The following is an 18,984-nucleotide window of genomic DNA, read 5'->3' as shown; positions in this document are numbered from 1 at the left end:
CTTCTCATGTGGTAGAGTAAAGAAACTTTCCATTCTTCATGCATACCTGACCTGCAGGTGGTGGAACACTCTGAGAAAAGTAAAGTTAGAACTTAATTAGTGTATGAATATAGTAATAAATAAAATTTGACTAGACAATAGTATCCTAGACAAGGTAGAGTTATTAATCAATACTGACCTTTTAGAAGTTTGTATCAATATTGTTATTGCTGTTCAAGTGATTGTATAACTGTACTTTGAATGACTTACCACCTGATTTATAGATGTAAGCATAGTGATACAAAAACAATGATTGATCAATGTATTCTGAATACCATGTGATTGTAACTTAGTGTGTGTGCATAAAAAGAAAGCTAGACCAGCATTTTGGGAGAGATGCCTGGCAGTAAATGCTAACTGGAGAATAAAGAGAAAGAAAAGAATTCGGCTCTCTCACTCGATTTCGCCGACGCCGTCTCCTCCTGTGGGACCCCTGGATCCTTCCCCCCGGGGCTGGACCCCGGCAATAATCAGTAATAGTTATTCTACATTCCATATTATTCAGAAGAATGTAACTATATTATATTGTTTGCTTTCATCCTTTCAATACTTCCATTAAGTTCTTAGAAGTTGGTGTGAATGAGATGTTAATAGTAATCATTTTTGAAAATAATTAATTCTGTAATGACTGTTTTTTGTTTTAAAGTAGTGTTCATTCTTTGAAAGTATGAATTAGTAATTATTAAACTAAAAATTAGCCTGACCAGGTGGTGACGCAGTGGATAGAGCGTAGGACTGGGATGCGAAGGACCCAGGTTCGAGACCCCGAGGTCGCCAGCTTGAGTGCAGGCTCATCTGGTTTGAGCAAAGCTCACCAGCTTGGACCCAAGGTCACTGGCTCAAGCAAGGGCTTACTTGGTCTGCTATATGTAGCCCCACGGTCAAGGCACATATGAGAAAGCAATCAATGAATAACTAAGGTGTCGCAACGAAAAAAAACTAATGATTGATGCTTCTCATCTCTCCGTTCCTGTCTGTCCCTGTCTATCCCTCTCTCTGACTCTCCGTCTGTAAAAAAAAAAAAAAAAAAAATTAAAACATAACCCTGGCCAGTTGGCTCAGTGGTAGAGAGTCAGCCTGGCGTGCAGGAGTCCCGGGTTCGATTCCCGGCCAGGGCACACAGGAGAAGCGCCCATCTGCTTCTCCACCCCTCAACCTCTCCTTCCTCTCTGTCTCTCTCTTCCCCTCCCGCAGCCAAGGCTCCATTGGAGCAAAGTTGGCCCGGGCGCTGAAGTTGGCTCTGTGGCCTCTGCCTCAGGTGCTAGAATGGCTCTGGTTGCAACAGAGCGACACCCCAGATGGGCAGAGCATCGCCCCCTGGTGGGCATGCTGGGTGTATCCCGGTCGGGCGCATGTGGGAGTCTGTCTGACTGCCTCCTTGTTTCCAACTTCAGAAAAATACAAAACAAACAAACAAAAGACATAGTTAAGCATGATCTTTTAACATATCTCTATATAGCTTTAGAACCTTATTTTTTGTTTAGATTTTTTTTGGATTAGTACTGGTTTTAAGCCACTGATCAATTGCACTTTCATACTTCCTGGGCTCTTTCAGCCAGTCTTGATGCCACCTAAGATTTGCTATAACATTTGAATAGTTTTGCCCTATGCTTTGTTTCCACTTAATAAACTGCTCTTTATTGTATTGGTGAACAGAAGCAGAAACTTTAGGGTAGTTTATAATAGAACGAAGCTTCTGATCCAAAGAGTAAGTAATTTCTGGAAATTCTGTAGCAATGTTTGTTAGTTCATCTGGATCTGAGGAAACATCTGAAAGAAAAAATAATTAAATACCTGTCAAAATAATCACCTGCTATGAGATCCTTTTTAAAATGTCATTACTTTGTGACAGATAATGTATTAGAATTTATTTTTCTTTTCAGTTCCTCTCAGTGTAGTACGATGAAGGACAGTATAAATGGTAAAATAATATACCAAAAGTTAAACACCTCTCTAAATGTATGTTCAAAATATCTTCATTCTGACCATCATCCTGCTATCCCATTTTTTTCTTATCTACCCTTAGATGGCAGAAACAGTCAAACCTTATCTCTAGTAAACTGGCTTAGCCCTAATTCTTCCTGATTTTGATGCCTTGCTTACCTTGACATGCATAGAAAAAAAGCAGTAATGATTTTATTGTCCCACATCAATAGCCCCAAACTAACAATTATTCTGAGTTAATAATTTTGACATTTGTAACTGGAAAGGAAACTTAGGGAGAAATAAATATTGATAACGGCATTCATACATATTTTATGTGTGAAATGGGGGCAAGGGATATAAGTAAAACCTTAATTCTAATAATGCTGCTTTAAAATTAATTCACAGATTAATGAAGGGAGGAGGCATTATTGTGGGGTGAAAGGAGCATGGATTTTGTAGTCAGACCAGGATTGAAATCCCAGTTCTACCACTTCTTAGCTGTGAGACCCTGCACAGGCATTTGATCCCTTTGACCCCTGCTCATCTCTATAAAATGAGGATAATGGCATCATCTTGTGGGGTTGCAGGGAACATTAAATAATATATGTAAAAGGTCAGGCTCCATAAGATATAGATGTTAATCCTCCAGAACAGCTGAAACCAGGGTACATTGAGAGGGTGCTGACTACTAACTGGGAAAGATAACCATGAGTATTAGAAGATACCCTGATCAGAAAAAAAAAAAAAACCCAGTGGTTTCAACCTTCAGTCCCAGATCAAAAGATTTAGGGCACTTACTCTGGAGTTCAGATTGTGATTTGCAAAGATTTGTGATTTGTGAAAGCTGCTTTTCACATAGGCAACCTTTTGTAGATTGTCCCAGTATGAGAAGCAGCAGGTATTTATATAATGATGATTACTGGATCTCTTAGGCAACACTATGTAGGTCAGCTCATTACACATCATACTACATATAGAAAATGTATCAACAAATTTACCGAAGAGTTGAGGCAATACTGAAACACCATCAGAGTAGGCTATATACTTCCACTGGTTAGTCCGAAGCATGTAGGTGGACGCATTCACATTGCATCCATGGAATTCACTCAGAATCCAGGGTGGATGCAGGGTTTTGAATTTATGTTCATTCTTAGACACTTCTGATAACGGCAACAAAGAATATCCACTCAGGTTCTGAGGCAGAGGAATTCCAGCAATATCTATAATACAAGTAATACAATATTTAAAAATAACTCATTTTTTCATTAATTGGACATTCATCAATGATATTAAAGATCTCAGAGGCTAGAGACTGTACAATATATGGATATTGTAAATAGATGGCCTTGATCCAAGTGCTTGCTCCACTAGTCATGCTTGGGCATGTTATTAAGTACTAGGAACTTCAATTTCCTCATCTGTACAAAGGGAGTAATAATACTATGTGTGAGACAGGCTGTAAGCTGACAAAATCCTCACAGCCTAGGGCTTAGTTTAAGACTAAGCTCTTCTCCAGCCTTCTCATACTATGATCTTCCACACACCCTTTTAATACTAAGATCTTTTCAACATCCTTCTAATGCTAAGATCTTCTCAAAACTAAGCTTTTCCCCACACCCTTGACTGTTACATGATGTGGGGTGGTGCACTCTTATGAGGAATCCCTTTTATACCTCAGATAAGTGGCTTTGTATTAGAGACTTCCTTATTTGTAAATTGGCTTAAAGGCTTTAATTTCTACACTATAAAATGAGGCAGACCGGGGGCTCTCTCTCTCTGATCTTGCCATCAGCATTGCAGAGGCCTCTTGATCCCATTCTCTTTCTTGGTGAGTCTGTTTTCCTAATTCCACGCCGTTCTACCTCAGGACCTGGAATTACTAGCTGCGCTGGTTCGTGGCAATAATACCTGTATTTCGTAGGTTTATTTTAGGTTTCAATATGAAAATTTATGTAAAATTCTGAGACCAGTGCCTGGCACATAGCCCTCAACAAATATTAATATTATCAGTCCTTAATTTCTGAATGATTAAATAATCACAGATGTTTCTCACATTCCTTTTGTGAGACATTAATAAGATCTGTATGAGAAAGGGGTTTATTTATCACATGTTTGCAAACAATGGTTAAAATTAAATAGGTAAATTTATGTATTTGTAAATTTACTACTGCTATGTATCATAAACCTTTGAAAGTGGTATATAGTATGTCCTGTGTCCCAAAGTTATTTGATGACAGAACTTTCTTTTACCCCCAAGTAGTGCCTTAAGGAATTAGTATTTTGCAGAACATTTGTTGGGAAATCCTAGATTAAATTTAAATTTCCCTAGATTTAGGGAAAAATAATTTATTTTCTTCATCAAATGTAGATATATAAACCATAGCATGGAAATGTCTAACTTAAAAAGAGATTGTAAGAACGAGGTATTTATAATGTAATATAATGTAAAAATTGCTCTTCAGGGTTTAATAATTCAAACTATCTTTTTCTTATAGAAAAAATACCATTAATTATGGCTGGGTACTCAGGATAGTTCCAAAATTAGTGTAGTTGCCTTACCTACCCACCCCTTTTCAGTGTTTTATGTTTTTAGGTATAATTAAATATTTCCAATGAAAAATAGAAAGTAATGGATCTGTGTTGCTAAAAATTAAACAAAATTGAATATAAAAATTAATTTAATTTGATTATATGTATTTGAGAAAAAACAGGTTGATTAAAGGAGAATAAAGAAATAGTCAAAGACTTCTCTAAGTCTTCTGAAAGTGCTTGTTTTACATGGAACTTAATTTAAAATTTGTATCTTCCATTTCCTTGGAAGAGGCATATTGCAGGTATTAATCTTCTGCCACCAATCATTATCAAGGCATTCTTTTGAGAGAGAGAGAGTGAGAGGGAAAGGATGGAAGGAAGAAAGGAAGGAAGGAAAGAAGGAAGGAAAGAAAGAAAGGAAGGGGAAAAAGAAAAAAATTATTCTAAAGATAACTGGTTAAAAACAAGGAGGAGGAGGAGGAAGGATGTTAAAGAGAACGTGCATGAGAGAAAGGGACTGCCCAAGATGAAATAACTGCACTACAAGACAGTAGACTATTTACTGTAAGGTCCCTGTCAGGAAAGACGGAGCCAGGGAATAGGCTGGGTCAGGCAGCCCCCTTGTGTGTGTCAGCCGTCGGTGGCCACACTAGCGAGGAGCGGGAAGGGGGAGAAGAGGACTGTGAAGATGGTCGGGAAGCAGGGACTAAAGGGCATATATCCCTGACTGGGAGGCTCCTTCATTTAGCATTTTAATAACCTTCAATACTTAGACGTACTTTATTTTATACCTATTCATAGCCTAATTTTCCTAAAGAAGCTCGAAAGCCTAAGAAAATTTACATTATTCTCCTGTTTATATGGGAAGTAAGTAGTAAGCAGAGATAAAAGTACATTTAAGCATAATTTTTTTTCAGTTATTCAGCAAATTAGGTTCTTATCTAGGAGTAGGAAAAAAACATTGGACAAAGCAGATAAGCTTTCTTAGAGCTTCTGTTCTGATGCGGGAGCTGGACAGACATGTCAGATGGCAGTCAGTGCAGTGAAGAAAGCTGAAGCAGGCTGAGGGACAGAGAATGATGGCAGGTGGGTGGGTATGTGTGTTTTACACAGTGTGGTCCAGGAAGGCCTCTCTGATGATGTCACACTTAAATAGAGACCAGAGGCAAGGCCAGAGTGAGCCCTTTAGATTGGAGGGGCATTAGCCCACAGAATAGCGAGCGTCAAGGCCGGGGCGGGAACCTGCTTGGCTCATTCCCCAAACACCAAGGTGCCTGTGTGGCTGGAGCACAGTAGTGAGGGGTAAAACTGTAAAAGATGAATTGGGGAGGGGAAGGGTTCATGTTGGGCTACCACGCCCAATTAGAGATTTTGGGTTTTACTCTAAGGGAAATGGGAAACCAGTAGAGGATTTTGAGCAGAGTGGTCTGATGCCAACTACTGTATGGCAAATTGACTAAAAGTGGGTACAGGTAGAAGAGAGGAGTTAGGAAGTTATAGTGCAGGAGTCCAGGCAAGAGATATTATGACTTATTTCCAGTCTATTATTTTTTTAATTGAGGTGACACTGGTTAACGTAATTATACAGGTTTCAGGTGCCCAGTCCATTATCAGTAGTAGAATAATATACCTTTATAAACTGATGTTGTACAAAACTCATATCAAATATCCATAGAATTTAAAAAATACCTTATGTATTTATTAATTTGTCTGTGCCTCAGGAAACTGTGTATTTATTCATTTCTCATATTTATCAATAATTTTCTTAAAAGCACTTCAGGCCCTGGCCGGTTGGCTCAGCGATAGAGCGTCGGCCTAGCGTGCGGAGGACCCGGGTTCAATTCCCGGCCAGGGCACACAGGAGAAGTGCCCATTTGCTTTTCCACCCCTCCGCCGCACTTTCCTCTCTGTCTCTCTCTTCCCCTCCCGCAGCCAAGGCTCCATTGGAGCAAAGATGGCCCGGGCGCTGGGGATGGCTCTGTGGCCTCTGCCTCAGGCGCTAGAGTGGCTCTGGTCGCAACATGGCGATGCCCAGGATGGGCAGACCATCGCCCCTGGTGGGCAGAGCGTCGCCCCATGGTGGGCGTGCCGGGTGGATCCCGGTCGGGCGCATGCGGGAATCTGTCTGACTGTCTCTCCCTGTTTCCAGCTTCAGAAAAATGAAAAAAAAAAAAAAAAAAAAAAAAGCACTTCAGCTTAAGCTGTTTTTCAGAAAGCTCATTGATCTTTGTTTAAAACCATTTTTCATATTTTTTCTTCTGGCAAATCTAATTACATTTTAAGAAAATCTTATCTTTCTAAGAAAAGCTTATCTTATAAGTGAAGACTAAAAGTAACTTCAGGATTCTAAATAGAGTGACTTAAATTTAAAAGAGTAAGGGGTAAAAATGCAGACCTGGATATATGTGGTGGTCTCCTTAAGAGAGAAAAGGTTATATTTCTTCCTGACCATATATAAGTAGATAAGGCATCAGACTGGTAAGGCAATGATGCAAACTATGTACATTTTAAGGGAATACCTAAGATAAACAAAAAATAGGAATGATAATATATAGTATTTAATTATTAGTCAATGTTCTAGTCATTGTTCTAAACCATGGAATAGCCACTGTTATTTCCATTTTATTGATAAGAAAATCGAAGGCCAGAGATATTAAGTAACTTGCCCAAGGCCAAACGGTGAATACTGAAGGAGGGATCTGAATTTAGGCGGACCAGGGTCTCTGACCCTTCAACACTGCACTTGCTTTACTGTAGTTACTCAACTTCCCAATACATTTAAGCCAGTAAAAACAAAATAGGCTATATTAATTTGCAACCCCACCTACAGGGGATGAGGATTCCCTTTTGCCATTTGCAGTAGCATGGATGGACCTAGAGAGTATTATGCTAAGTGAAATAAGTCAGACAGAGAAAGGCAAATACCATGATTCCACTTTTATGTGGAATCTAAAAAAAAAAAAACACAACACAAACAAACAAAACAGAAACAGACTCATATATACAGAGGAAAAAGTTGATGGTTGCCAGATGTCAAGGGTCTGGAGGTCTGGGTGAAAGAACGCTGGGATAACACATACAGATTGGCAGTTAGAAAACAGTCATGGGATGTCAAGGACAGCATAAGGAGTACAGTCAATAATATTGCAATAACTGTGTATGGTGTCAGGGGGTGATCACTTTGGAAGTTATATAAATGCCTCATCACTGTGTTGTATACCGGAAACTAAATATTTTATGTCAACTGTAATTGAAAAAAAAGAAAATAAATAAAATAAAACCAAAATGGTTTTATGTCAGTGTTTTTCAACCACTGGTCTTCATACAACATCAGGGTGGTTAACTCTTTTGTGAACTGGCACAAAATTTCGGGCAGTCTGGCACTGGTTTGTGGATAGGGGGTTTAAAAAACACTGGCTATACAGAATGCCTATCCAAACCCTCCACTGAGATCCTGACAATGAGGGTTTTGCAATTTAATTCACTAGCAATTAAGCATTCTTTTTTTGTTTTTTAGTGAGAGGAGGGAAGGCAGAGACAGACCCCCCACATGCTCCCCAACTGGGATTCACCCTGCAGTCCCACTAGGGGGCGATGCTCTGCCCATCTTCAACGGGATCCATTTTTTTAGTGCCCGAGGTGAAGGCCATGGAGCCGTCCTCAGCACCCAGGCCAACTTGCTTCAATCGAGCATGAGAGGAGGAGGAGGAGGAGGAGAGAGAGAGAGATAGATAGAAGTGAGAGGGGGAGGGGTGGAGAAGCAGATGGGCACTTCTCCTGTGTGCCCTGTCTAGGAATCAAACCCAAGACTTCCACACGCCAGGCTGATGCTCTACCACTGAGCTAACTGGCTAGGGCTTAAATTTTTTTTTTTTTTTTTTCTTTTCATTTTTCTGAAGCTGGAAACGGGGAGAGACAGTCAGACAGACTCCCGCATGCGCCCGACCGGGATCCACCCGGCACGCCCACCAGGGGCTACGCTCTGCCCACCAGGGGGCGATAATCTGCCCATCCTGGGCGTCGCCATGTTGCGACCAGAGCCACTCTAGCGCCTGAGGCAGAGGCCACAGAGCCATCCCCAGCGCCCGGGCCATCTTTGCTCCAATGGAGCCTTGGCTGCGGGAGGGGAAGAGAGAGACAGAGAGGAAAGTGCGGCGGAGGGGTGGAGAAGCAAATGGGCGCTTCTCCTGTGTGCCCTGGCCGGGAATCGAACCCGGGTCCTCCGCACGCTAGGCCGACGCTCTACCACTGAGCCAACCGGCCAGGGCCTAGGGCTTAAATTTTTTAATACAGTACTATAATATATATCCATGGAGATAAATCTTACTGTATATAGTTTATTTTCTAATACTGGAATTTTAAAATTAGATAGGTGTGTATACTGTTTTATCTTAAGATTGTAAAGTAGAAAATGTGCATCATGGGAAAATATAAACAATATTTAAAGAAAAATGATTAAACAATGCTTATTAATCAGCTAACACATAAGGTGAACAGATGACTAGGAACAGGCTAGGATATACTGCACATAGTTCCCTAAAGATATTGTATCATTTAGCTCCAGAGTCAAGAAGATAAACAGAATGCCAGATAGCACCATAAAATATATGGAGGAAAACAGAAATAATCCCCCCAACCTTAATCACTGTATTCATTAAACAAAAGGCTAAAAAGTTAATCAAATATGATGATCTTCAGTAGGCTTTTCATTGGAAATGGGGAGGGGTGGGGAAAGTTCTACATGAGGAAAAGCCAGGGAGGAAGCTATAAAGAAATGCCAATATAAATAAGCATATATTCATCTCGGGCAAACAAGTGTGTTAGGCTTGCTTGCTTGTACTTTGCCTGACTGGCCCATGAGCAGGGGGCAGCACCACGTGTGTATAGTCCATGTAAGGCTGCTGGTGCTTGCGCTCAGGGCCGCACCTTGTAGATTGCGGATTGCCTGTGGCCATTGGGAGCGGCCATTTTTTGCTATTGTTTTCCAGAGAAGGGGTCTTCCCTTGCCCTCCCTCCCCCCTGCTTGTTTGCTTGTCAGCCCTGAGAGAGAGAGAGAAGTGGTTTTCTCTGCCTGTTTGCTCATCTGCTGTTGCAAGACTCTAATAAACGGATTGGCCCACCATTTTCTGGCTCCACAGTTCCTTTAACGTCTGCCTGAATCCAATATAAACCTGCAAGGCCATGGCCACCAGCTTTACAATTCATAAAACTACAAAGATGATAATGAGAGAGAGACTTACACATATACATAGTTGTATATACACCTTTTTTGTTTGTTTGTTTTTTTAGGTGAGAGAAAGTGAGATAGAGAGGCAGACTCCCACATGGGCACTGACCAGGATCCCCATCTGGGGCTGATGCTGAAATCAACCAAGCTATTCTCAGTGCCTGGGGCCAATTCTCGAATCAACTGAGCTATCTTCAGGGCCTCTAAGGCCAAAGCTCAAACCCATCAAGCCACTGGCTGTGGGAGGGGAAGAGGGAGAAGGAGGGAAGCAGATGGTCGCTTCTCTTGTGTGTCCTGACCAGGAATTGAACCTGGGATATCTATTTGCTGGGTTGATGCTTTATCCACTGAGCCACCAGCCAGGGTCTACAGATTTCTTTCAAAAACAGAAATGAGGAAAAGTAATAGGGATTGGTGGTGCCAGAAAGTGGCAGATATGACTGTGTTAATTACTTCGAGATAAAGGAACCAGCAAATGACGACTAAGACTCTGATATTAAAAATATACATCAGGGGCCCTGACTGGTTAGCTTAGTTCGTTAGAGCAGGATCCCCACATGCCAAGGTTGCAGGCTCGATCCCCGGGTAGGGCACCTATAAGAATCAACCAATTAATGCATACATAAGTGGAATAGCAAATCAACATTTTTCTCTTCCCTTTCTGCTCTTTCTCTAAAATTAATGAATATAAAAATATATATACATTAGAGAAAAGAACAAAGAAGTGTTCAAATATATAAGGAAGTGATATGAAATAAAAGAGAAAAGGAAAGGACAGTGATAGAAATTAACTGTAAGGATAGTTAAGACCCTGGAATAGCCTTTAGGTAAAAGAAGGGAAAGACTTTGTAGTGGAAAGGAGATACAAAGTATTCTCTTATTTCTTGATTTTCAGAGACATTTCTTTCACATTTATATACATTTTAAACATATATATCTTATGTTGTGCTATCTTTTTCTTTCACCTAAATCTATCTACAAATTGATGGTACTCTTTGTAGCTGATGGCTCTTTAAAACAGTGGAAGAATAGCCTGGCCAGGTGGTGGTGCAGTGGAGAGAATGTCGACCTGGGATACTGGGACCCTGAGGACCCAGGTTTGAAAACCCGTGGTCACCGGCGTGAGCATGGGATCATAGACATGACACCATGGTCATGGCCTGAGTCTAAGGTTGCTGGCTTGAGCAAGAGGTCACTGGCTCAGCTGGAGCCTCCCAGTCAAGGCACATATAAGAAGAATTAGTGAACAACTACAGTGCTGCCACTAAGAGTTGATGCTTCTCATCTCTCTCCCTGTATCTCTGCCTCTTTGCCTCTCTGTCTCCTCTCTAAAAAACAAACAAAGCAAAACATTGGAAGAATGATATTTAAATCATATTGAATTTAAAGTAGTCTGCTAAATTAGATAGAAACTAATAGTTCTGTATAATTCCCTATGAATTTGATATTTGATGATAGCGTTATTTTATTAAAAACTGCTAGCTTCCATTATCCAAAGGTTGCTGTCCCAGACCTGCAGTTATGCTTGTAGGAAACTAGTAAAGCAGAGAGCACAGAACAATCTAAAGATTCTTGGAAGAAATGTTCAGAGCATCAGATTAAGGGACTGGCTAACACTGTACAAAGTTAGAAGTCTCAAAGTGGATGAAATAATCAGGAAGGGAAGCGCTGACATTTTAGGAAAGCAGAAAATCAAATGATAAATCATACCTCAGAAGTTATGAACTTGAGTATCTTACGTGGCTTGCTCTATAGCCATATCCTGATTGTGAATTTTTGAAGGAAAAATGGCTGTAACTGAAGGCCAAAGGAACCTGAGGAATATCCTCACCTTTCAGATATGGATTTGACTCACAGTTAAAGGAATTACTCAAGGTTATAAGCAAGTCAGCAGGGCCTTTGACTACTTTGCTTATTCATTCTCCAGCATTATTACAAATAAAGATTTACAGAATTACTGGACATTACTTACCAAGCATAGTAGGGTAAATATCCACAAGAGAAACCACATCTGATAATTGTACGTTGGCCTTAATTCCCGGTCCCATAATCAAGAGTGGAACATGGGCACTAGCTTCGTACATGCTCATTTTATAAAACTGACGATGTTCCATGGCCAGCTCTCCGTGGTCTGAAGTGTATATGACAATAGTTTTCTCAAGAAGATCTAACTGGCGAAGAGCCAAAATAATTTCACCTACAATATGATCAAGATAAATCTTAATTAGCTTTTAGTTAATGTTTTATTCTATCATAATAAGTTTATAACAGTTCTATCCTATAGGAGTTTTTCAGGATGCTTAACATCTGAATATTATCTACTGCTCTTAAGTAAGTAATACCATGTGCCTGTTCCTCAGTTGATAAACAAGAGAGAGGAAGCAAAAAATATAATATTGAATACTTATAGGATAGTTTCTTTATTTGAAGGTCATGCTGTTATGCTTTCTCTGTTTCTATTGAATAAGAGAAAAATTTTTCCCCTTTAGTGACTCGAACGAGAAAAGAAAGACGTCTGGACAGCAGCACCACACGTGTCTCAGGTAATGAAAGGGTCGATACCACACTGACCCACAGTTTTTGCCCAATGGGAGGTGGTAAGAGGGGTCAGAACTCCTCTGCTACCCTTTACCAAATCCCCAATCACCAGATCATGCCCATGCTTCATGGGCCATGAAGGTGGCAGAGGATTAAGGAAATCCCATCTTTGAAGAAGGGCTGGAACCAGTACAGACAGCATATGAGTGTGATCAGCACATTCTGGGACAGGGAACACCTGGACAGTAAACTTCCTCTGGTCAGTCCCTGTTTCATGGTGTCCTGAAGCTTCCTCCTCATTATAATTAAGAGAATCACAGAAAGGCAAAGTCTGGAGAGAAGAGTCATCCCTACTTTGGCAGTTCCTCAATCTGGGATACAGAGGTCTGGATTTTATTTTAAAAAATTTTTTTTTTTTTTTTTTTAACAGAGACAGAGAGTCAGAGAGAGGGATAGACAGGGACAGACATCAGGACGGAGAGATGAGAAGCATCAATCATTAGTTTTTCGTTGCACATTGCAACACCTTAATTGTTCATTGATTGCCTTCTCATATGTGCCTTGACCACGGGCCTTCAGCAGACCCAGTAACCCCTTGCTCGAGCCAGCAACCTTGGGCTCAAGCTGGTGAGCTTTTGCTCAAACCAGATGAGCCCTTGCTCAAGCTGGCGACCTCGGGGTCTCGAACCTGGGTCTTCCGCATCCCAGTCTGACGCTCTATCCACTGCGCCACCGCCCGGTCAGGCTGGAATTTATTTTTAAAAACAATAAACAAAAACCACAGGTGATCCAGAGGTTCAGACAGAACCGAAACCCAGGGCTTTGTAGAGTTATTACGGAATTCAGACCACCATCAGGATCTTTCAGCTGGACAGCTGTGATTGCTTCCTAATTGGTCTTCTTGCCTGAACTCCTCTCTCCCTTCCACAGTATTCTTTGTGCTACTCTGGTGGGTATCTTTCTAAAATATCTAATCATGTCACACTCCATTTAAACCTTTTTGCATCTTCTCATTGCTTAATTCTTTAGCATGACACACAAAGCCCCTGTCCACTATCCAACCCTTAACTTTCATATTCCTAACAACTTAGTCCCCTGAACTAATAATAATTAGTTTAGACTTTCTTGCCTCAGTACATATTCTGCCTTCTGTGTCCAATGCCTTTTCTCTGTCTACTTGGCAAATTGCCATTCTTCCTTTGTGACACAGCTCAAGCATTTCCTCCCTGGTAAGCATTCCCCAATCGTCCAGGTAGAGTCAATCACTCTGCCCTGCAAGAGCCCACAACTTGTACACGACAGTGGTTACAACAGCGTATTATAATTGCTAGTAAATGTTTACTGAGTTCTTACTGTGGGCAGGCACTATGGATGCAAAGCTAGGTACCTAAAATGCAATGTTGAATAAGACTGCACATCTCTGCCTTCATGAAGCTCACATTCTTCACGGAATATGGACAATAAACAGGTAAATAGACAAAATAATTAAAGATTATACTGTAAGCAAGCAAAGTATAGACCAGAGTAGGGTGATGGGGCTGGTATACTTACTTAGAGTGGTTGGGAAGATATTCCTGAGTTGCTGATAGCCAACAGCTAAAGACTGACAATAGCCAGCCATGTAAAAAGCAAAGGGAAGGGCATCTCTAGCAGAGGGAACAGTGACTGACAGGCCCTGAGGTAGAGTACATGCCTAAAGGGTTTTTAATTCATATGTGATTTTTTGATAATATTCAATTTAATACTACCAGTGCCCGGCATAGTGTCTGATTGCTGGGAGGCACTAAATGTTTGTTGAACAAGCATTGTGAACAGTCATAAATACTATACGGTGATCAAACCAGCTGTAGATTTCACAGCAAAGATATGATCTATTTCATAACCTTTGTAACTTGAAGTGAGCTGCTGCATTTTTTTTTCCTGAAGAAACTTCAAGAGTAGTATTCCTACAGCAGTAGTGTATACTATTTCACTTTAGTAGATATGGATGAATGGATAGCTACAAACATTCAAGAGAGATTCCCAGGGTGCAAATGGGTGACAATCACTAACATCAGAAAATATATAAATGCAATTCAACATTTACATAGATTTAAGGATTTAAAAACTTAATTAAAATCTTACTTGCATTTTAGATTAAGTAATTGGAAAGTCCTCAAGACTCCTTTCATATATATTATACTTGCTATATTATAATTTATCCGTATGACTGTTTTGCTTTCTGTTTTATACTTTTCTATTTTTGCTCAATGACTGCTTTTTTAAAAATAGCCATTCACTTGTTTGCTCCTGAGGTTTACTTTGTATGGAAAAGGAGCTACCTATACTTCACTAATGCAATTATGTTCTATTCCAATGTGCAACAAAAGAAATGATAATGGTTTTGTGAAAAGAACTTATTATAGAAATGGATATATATATATTTTTTTGACAGAGACAGAGACAGAGACAGAGAGAAGGATGGATGGGATGGACATACAGGAACGGAGAGATGAAAAGCATCAATTTTTTGTTGTGGCATCTTAGTTGTTCATTGATTGCTTTCTCATATGTGCCTTGACCGTGGGGCTACAGCAGACTGAGTGACCCCTTGCTCAAGCCAGCGACCTTGGATCTAAGCTGGTGAGCTTTGCTCAAACCAGATGAGCCCATGCTCAAGCTGGCGACCTTGGGGTCTCGAACCTGGGTCCTCCGCATCCCACTGTGGAGGACGCTCTATCCACTGTGCCACTGCCTGGTCAAGCTAGAAATGGATTATTTTTTAAAACTGGTTTCTCTACCTAAAATGGAAATTGTCATAATCCTTCAAGTGAATAGGCAAAACATTTTATTTATAATCATCTTATAGAGACAGGTTTGGCTTTGAGCTAAGTTAGGGAAGAAAATTCAATATGATTCTACACCAGAATATACATGGGGAATCTGACTTCACCTTTAGTTAAGCCTTACTCTGAAGGGCCTAGTGCAAATGGATTTGTTTTGCAATTATAATAAGTCACAAGACTCTACAACTAAACAACTTTGTCTCCTAGAACCTAAAATGCCTTATAGTTACCTGTCACATGTCTACCTGTGTTTGGATGAATACAGGCACACTTCACATGTGTTTCGGGTACGGTTCCATACCACCATAATAAAAGTGAGTATTGCAATAAAGTAAGCTGTAATCTTTTTGCTGGGTGGAGGGTCTTCCCTTTAATTTGTAAAAAAAACAACCCCTGTGAAACACAATAAAAAGAAGTATGCTTGTACTGATTACTGATTAAGACTAGTAAAGGGTTTTTTTTTTTAAATTATTTATTTATTTTAGATTTTATTTATTTATTTTAGAGAGAGGAGACAGAGAGAGAGAGACAGATAGAAAAGGGAGGGAAGAGCAGAAAGCATCAACTCCCATATGTGCCTTGACCAGGGAAGCCCAGGGTTTTGAACTGGCAACCTCAGCGTTCCAGGTTGACGCTTTTACCCACTGCGCCACCACAGGTCAGGCAAGACTAGTAAAGGTTTTGTTTCAAGCAAATGACATTGCCTTCAATGATTCTTTCTTTGTGTATTAATAAATCTAAGCATTTATTAACTTATTAATAACTAAAATAGAAAAGGCTTTTGTTCTACTATTAATACAAATTATCTAATTTTTATACGTGGCAAGAACCTCATAATCCTAAATCTAAGCAACTGATACAATAAATTATCTTGCCTGACCAGGCGGTGGCACAGTGGATAGAGTGTCGGACTGGGATGCAGAGGACCCAGGTTCGAGACCCCGAGGTTGCCAGCTTGAGCACGGGCTCATCTGGTTTGAATAAAGCTCACCAGCTTGGACCTAAGGTTGCTGGCTCGAGCAAGGGGTTACTTGGTCTGCTGAAGGCCCGTGGTCAAGGCACATATGAGAAAGCAATCAATGAACAACTAAGGTGTCGCAACGAAAAACTGATGATTGGTGCTTCTCATCTCTCCTCCCTTCCTGTCTGTCTGTCCCTATCTATCCCTCTCTCTGACTCTCTCTCTGTCTCTGTAAAAAAAAGAAAAAAAGAAGAAAAAAAAAAGAAATTATCTCAAGACGTTCACACAAGTCAACAACCAGAATTATCACAGTGTCTTAGAAAGATATTATACTTTTCTTCACGTAATTGCTAATTATTATACCACCTACCAAGCATGGCATCTGTCTCCGCACACATAGCATAATAAAAGGCTCGAATATTCTTAATTTCTTTTTCTGTAAACTTCCCAGTGCAGTTTTTTGTATAAGAAGAGTAATAATCTATTGGGTGCATTTCTGATAGAGGCAACCATGTTGGGACTTTGATGTCATCAAAAGACACCTAAAAAGAGAAAAAATAAAAGTAGTAATGTTCCTGTCATCCAACAAGTATGTGTGGTGAACTAGACATATCTACTTTAATTATTTAGGATAGTAGAAAATTATGAACAGAAAATGGTAAATCAAATACATAAATTAGAAACAAATTGTTAATATTCCTAGTAATAACAAAATGTATATACTAGTATCTGTATACATACTGAGACAGTTGTGAAAATTATTTTAAAATTATACATGTCAATGAAAATAACATGAGCTATATTGGGTTTTATTCTAGTACAGAAAAAGGGTACAAATACTTTAATATAGTTGTGTGATCAATTCAGATTTCAGAATCAACAAGCTAAGGATGTAGAACTCCTTTCCTCCAACAGTTCACCAGTACAATGGCAATATCTAGTGAGATAGCCAACTGTTTGTTATAAACAAATATATTTTCATATATATAAATTCTTATAGTTTTGGTGACAAATATTAAGATTTAAGTCATATATATCTTTTAGTCACATATCTTTAAAAATTTAAGTATCTACTTATTATTTACTTAAAAATTATTTGAGCCCTGGCTGGTTGGCTCAGTGGTAGAGCATCAGCCTGGCGTGTGGATGTCCTGGGTTCGATTCCCAGTCAAGGCACACAGGAGAAGCACCCATCTGCTTCTCCACCCCTCCCCCTCTCCTTTATCTCTCTCTCTCTCTCTCTCTCTCTCTCTTCCCCTCTCGCAGCCAAGGCTTCATTGGAATGAAGTGAATGACTAGAATGACTCCGGTTACAATGGAGCAATGTCCCAGATAGGCAGAGCATCTCCCTCTCGTGGGCGTGCCAGTTGGATCCTGGTCAGGCACATCTGGGGAGTCTGTCTCTCTGCCTCTCACTTCAGAAAAATACAAAAATAAAAATTATTTGACTTGTTTCATTAGGCTAGTACTAACTATAGACGAATTTTTTAAAGATAGAATCAGAACTTTTTAAGATGTAATGTATTTGGAACTTTGACAATATTTTCTTTAAGATAGGGTGCATTAAATAGTGTTTCCGATTAGAGTTTTTAAAGTAACTTAAATTTTATTTAAAAGACACATTTCAAAACACAAGCGGTCCTCCCTTGACATGGTTCAGATATGTACAGATATCAGTTATCAAGTTTTGGTCAAATAAGTTTGTAAATATGATATATATGTTTGTTCACTTATAGTTTGCATTGCGTGTGGGGGACAGGCTGTAAGCAGGCAGGATCCTTATAGCCTAAGGCTTAGTTTTAAAACTAAGCTTTTCCCCCCACACCCTTGACTGTTGCGTGATGTGGGGTGGTACACTCTCATGAGGAATCCCATTATGCCTCAGGTAAGTGACTCTGTATCAGAGACTTCCTTGTTTGTATATTGGTATAGAGGTTTTTATTGCTACACTATAAAATGGGGCAGAGGAGCCCACACTGGAGGAGAGCAGAGAAAGGCCATGTGGAGGAGAGGAGAAACAGCCAAGATGGCGGAGTGCTGAAGGAGAAGCCAGTTTGTGCAGAGTTTGTGCAGAGAGAAGGAGATGGGGAACAGAGGTGAATAAGGCTGGTGAGGTAGAAACCTTTGATTCTAGGAAACTCGGATAAGTCAGTGGCTTTGGGAGCCCTGAATGGAAAGGGAAGTGTTTTCCCACTGTGTGTATTTCTTGCCCACTAGGTGCAAGCTAGGATTAAAGATAATAGCTCACCAATTCTTGGCTGTATTGTTTCATTACCATCTGTCTGAATCAAATGTGAACCTGCATGAGCCAGGCCGCTGTGATGGTGGCTGCGGCTACTGGCCCTACTTCAAGGTATATTAACTGTGAGTTATTGCATAAAGTACAAAATTTCACATTCATATGCTACTAGCTCTTTAGTCTACAGATCACTATATGAATGAAAGATGTGTGTCAGTGACTAATCAGGCCATTTCCTTCAAAGGGTGTGGTCACTGCACATCTTTTAATCAGTATACACACAGACAGCAAAGTGTGTAGTTGTGCTGTCTCCCTGTCTCCCAGTGATAAATCCATGTGACATTGTCTAAAAATAGATACTCAAAAGAGGGAATTGGTTAACAAAGATGAATATACAATAAAGAAGTAAAAATTGGTAACACTGGAAGTGGAATGTGAATCAAACATTAACTGGAAGTATAAAAGAAATAGCTGATATGGGAATGTTGACACTGCTAGATATGGAGCCAGAGGAACTTGGTGAAGACACAGTCATGCATACAAATGAGGAAGATTACTGAGAAAAAGTATAAACATGTCCTAGATAAAGTGACAGTGACAAAAATCTTCACATGAAAGGAACTCTCAGAAATATATTACAATATTGAGAGTACAAGGGGGGAAAATGTCAGAAGGTAAGCCAGATTTGGAAAGGAAT

General features: G+C 40.0%; 1 protein-coding gene across 2 annotated transcripts in view; it reads right to left on the bottom strand.

Annotated features, from left to right (window-relative positions):
• Positions 1–913: 913 nt before the first annotated feature.
• The window catches only part of ARSK (arylsulfatase family member K), a 46,351-nt gene continuing 28,280 nt past the window's right edge, over positions 914–18,984 (bottom strand). For both annotated transcript variants that reach the window (XM_066381868.1, XM_066381869.1), the window contains 4 exons: positions 16,419–16,590; positions 11,697–11,921; positions 2,964–3,185; positions 914–1,809 (listed from right to left, as the gene is read on the bottom strand). In XM_066381868.1, the coding sequence (XP_066237965.1) occupies positions 1,520–1,809; positions 2,964–3,185; positions 11,697–11,921; positions 16,419–16,590 (909 nt within the window). In that variant the 3' untranslated portion in view covers positions 914–1,519. The remainder of the gene's footprint in view (positions 1,810–2,963; positions 3,186–11,696; positions 11,922–16,418; positions 16,591–18,984) is intronic.

This window comes from Saccopteryx leptura, chromosome 4 (assembly GCF_036850995.1).
Source record: "Saccopteryx leptura isolate mSacLep1 chromosome 4, mSacLep1_pri_phased_curated, whole genome shotgun sequence".
In the NCBI taxonomy this organism is placed as follows: Eukaryota; Metazoa; Chordata; class Mammalia; order Chiroptera; family Emballonuridae; genus Saccopteryx; species Saccopteryx leptura.
The sequence above is the reverse complement of the archived record's forward strand: the minus strand, read 5'-3'. Positions and strand labels throughout refer to the sequence as shown.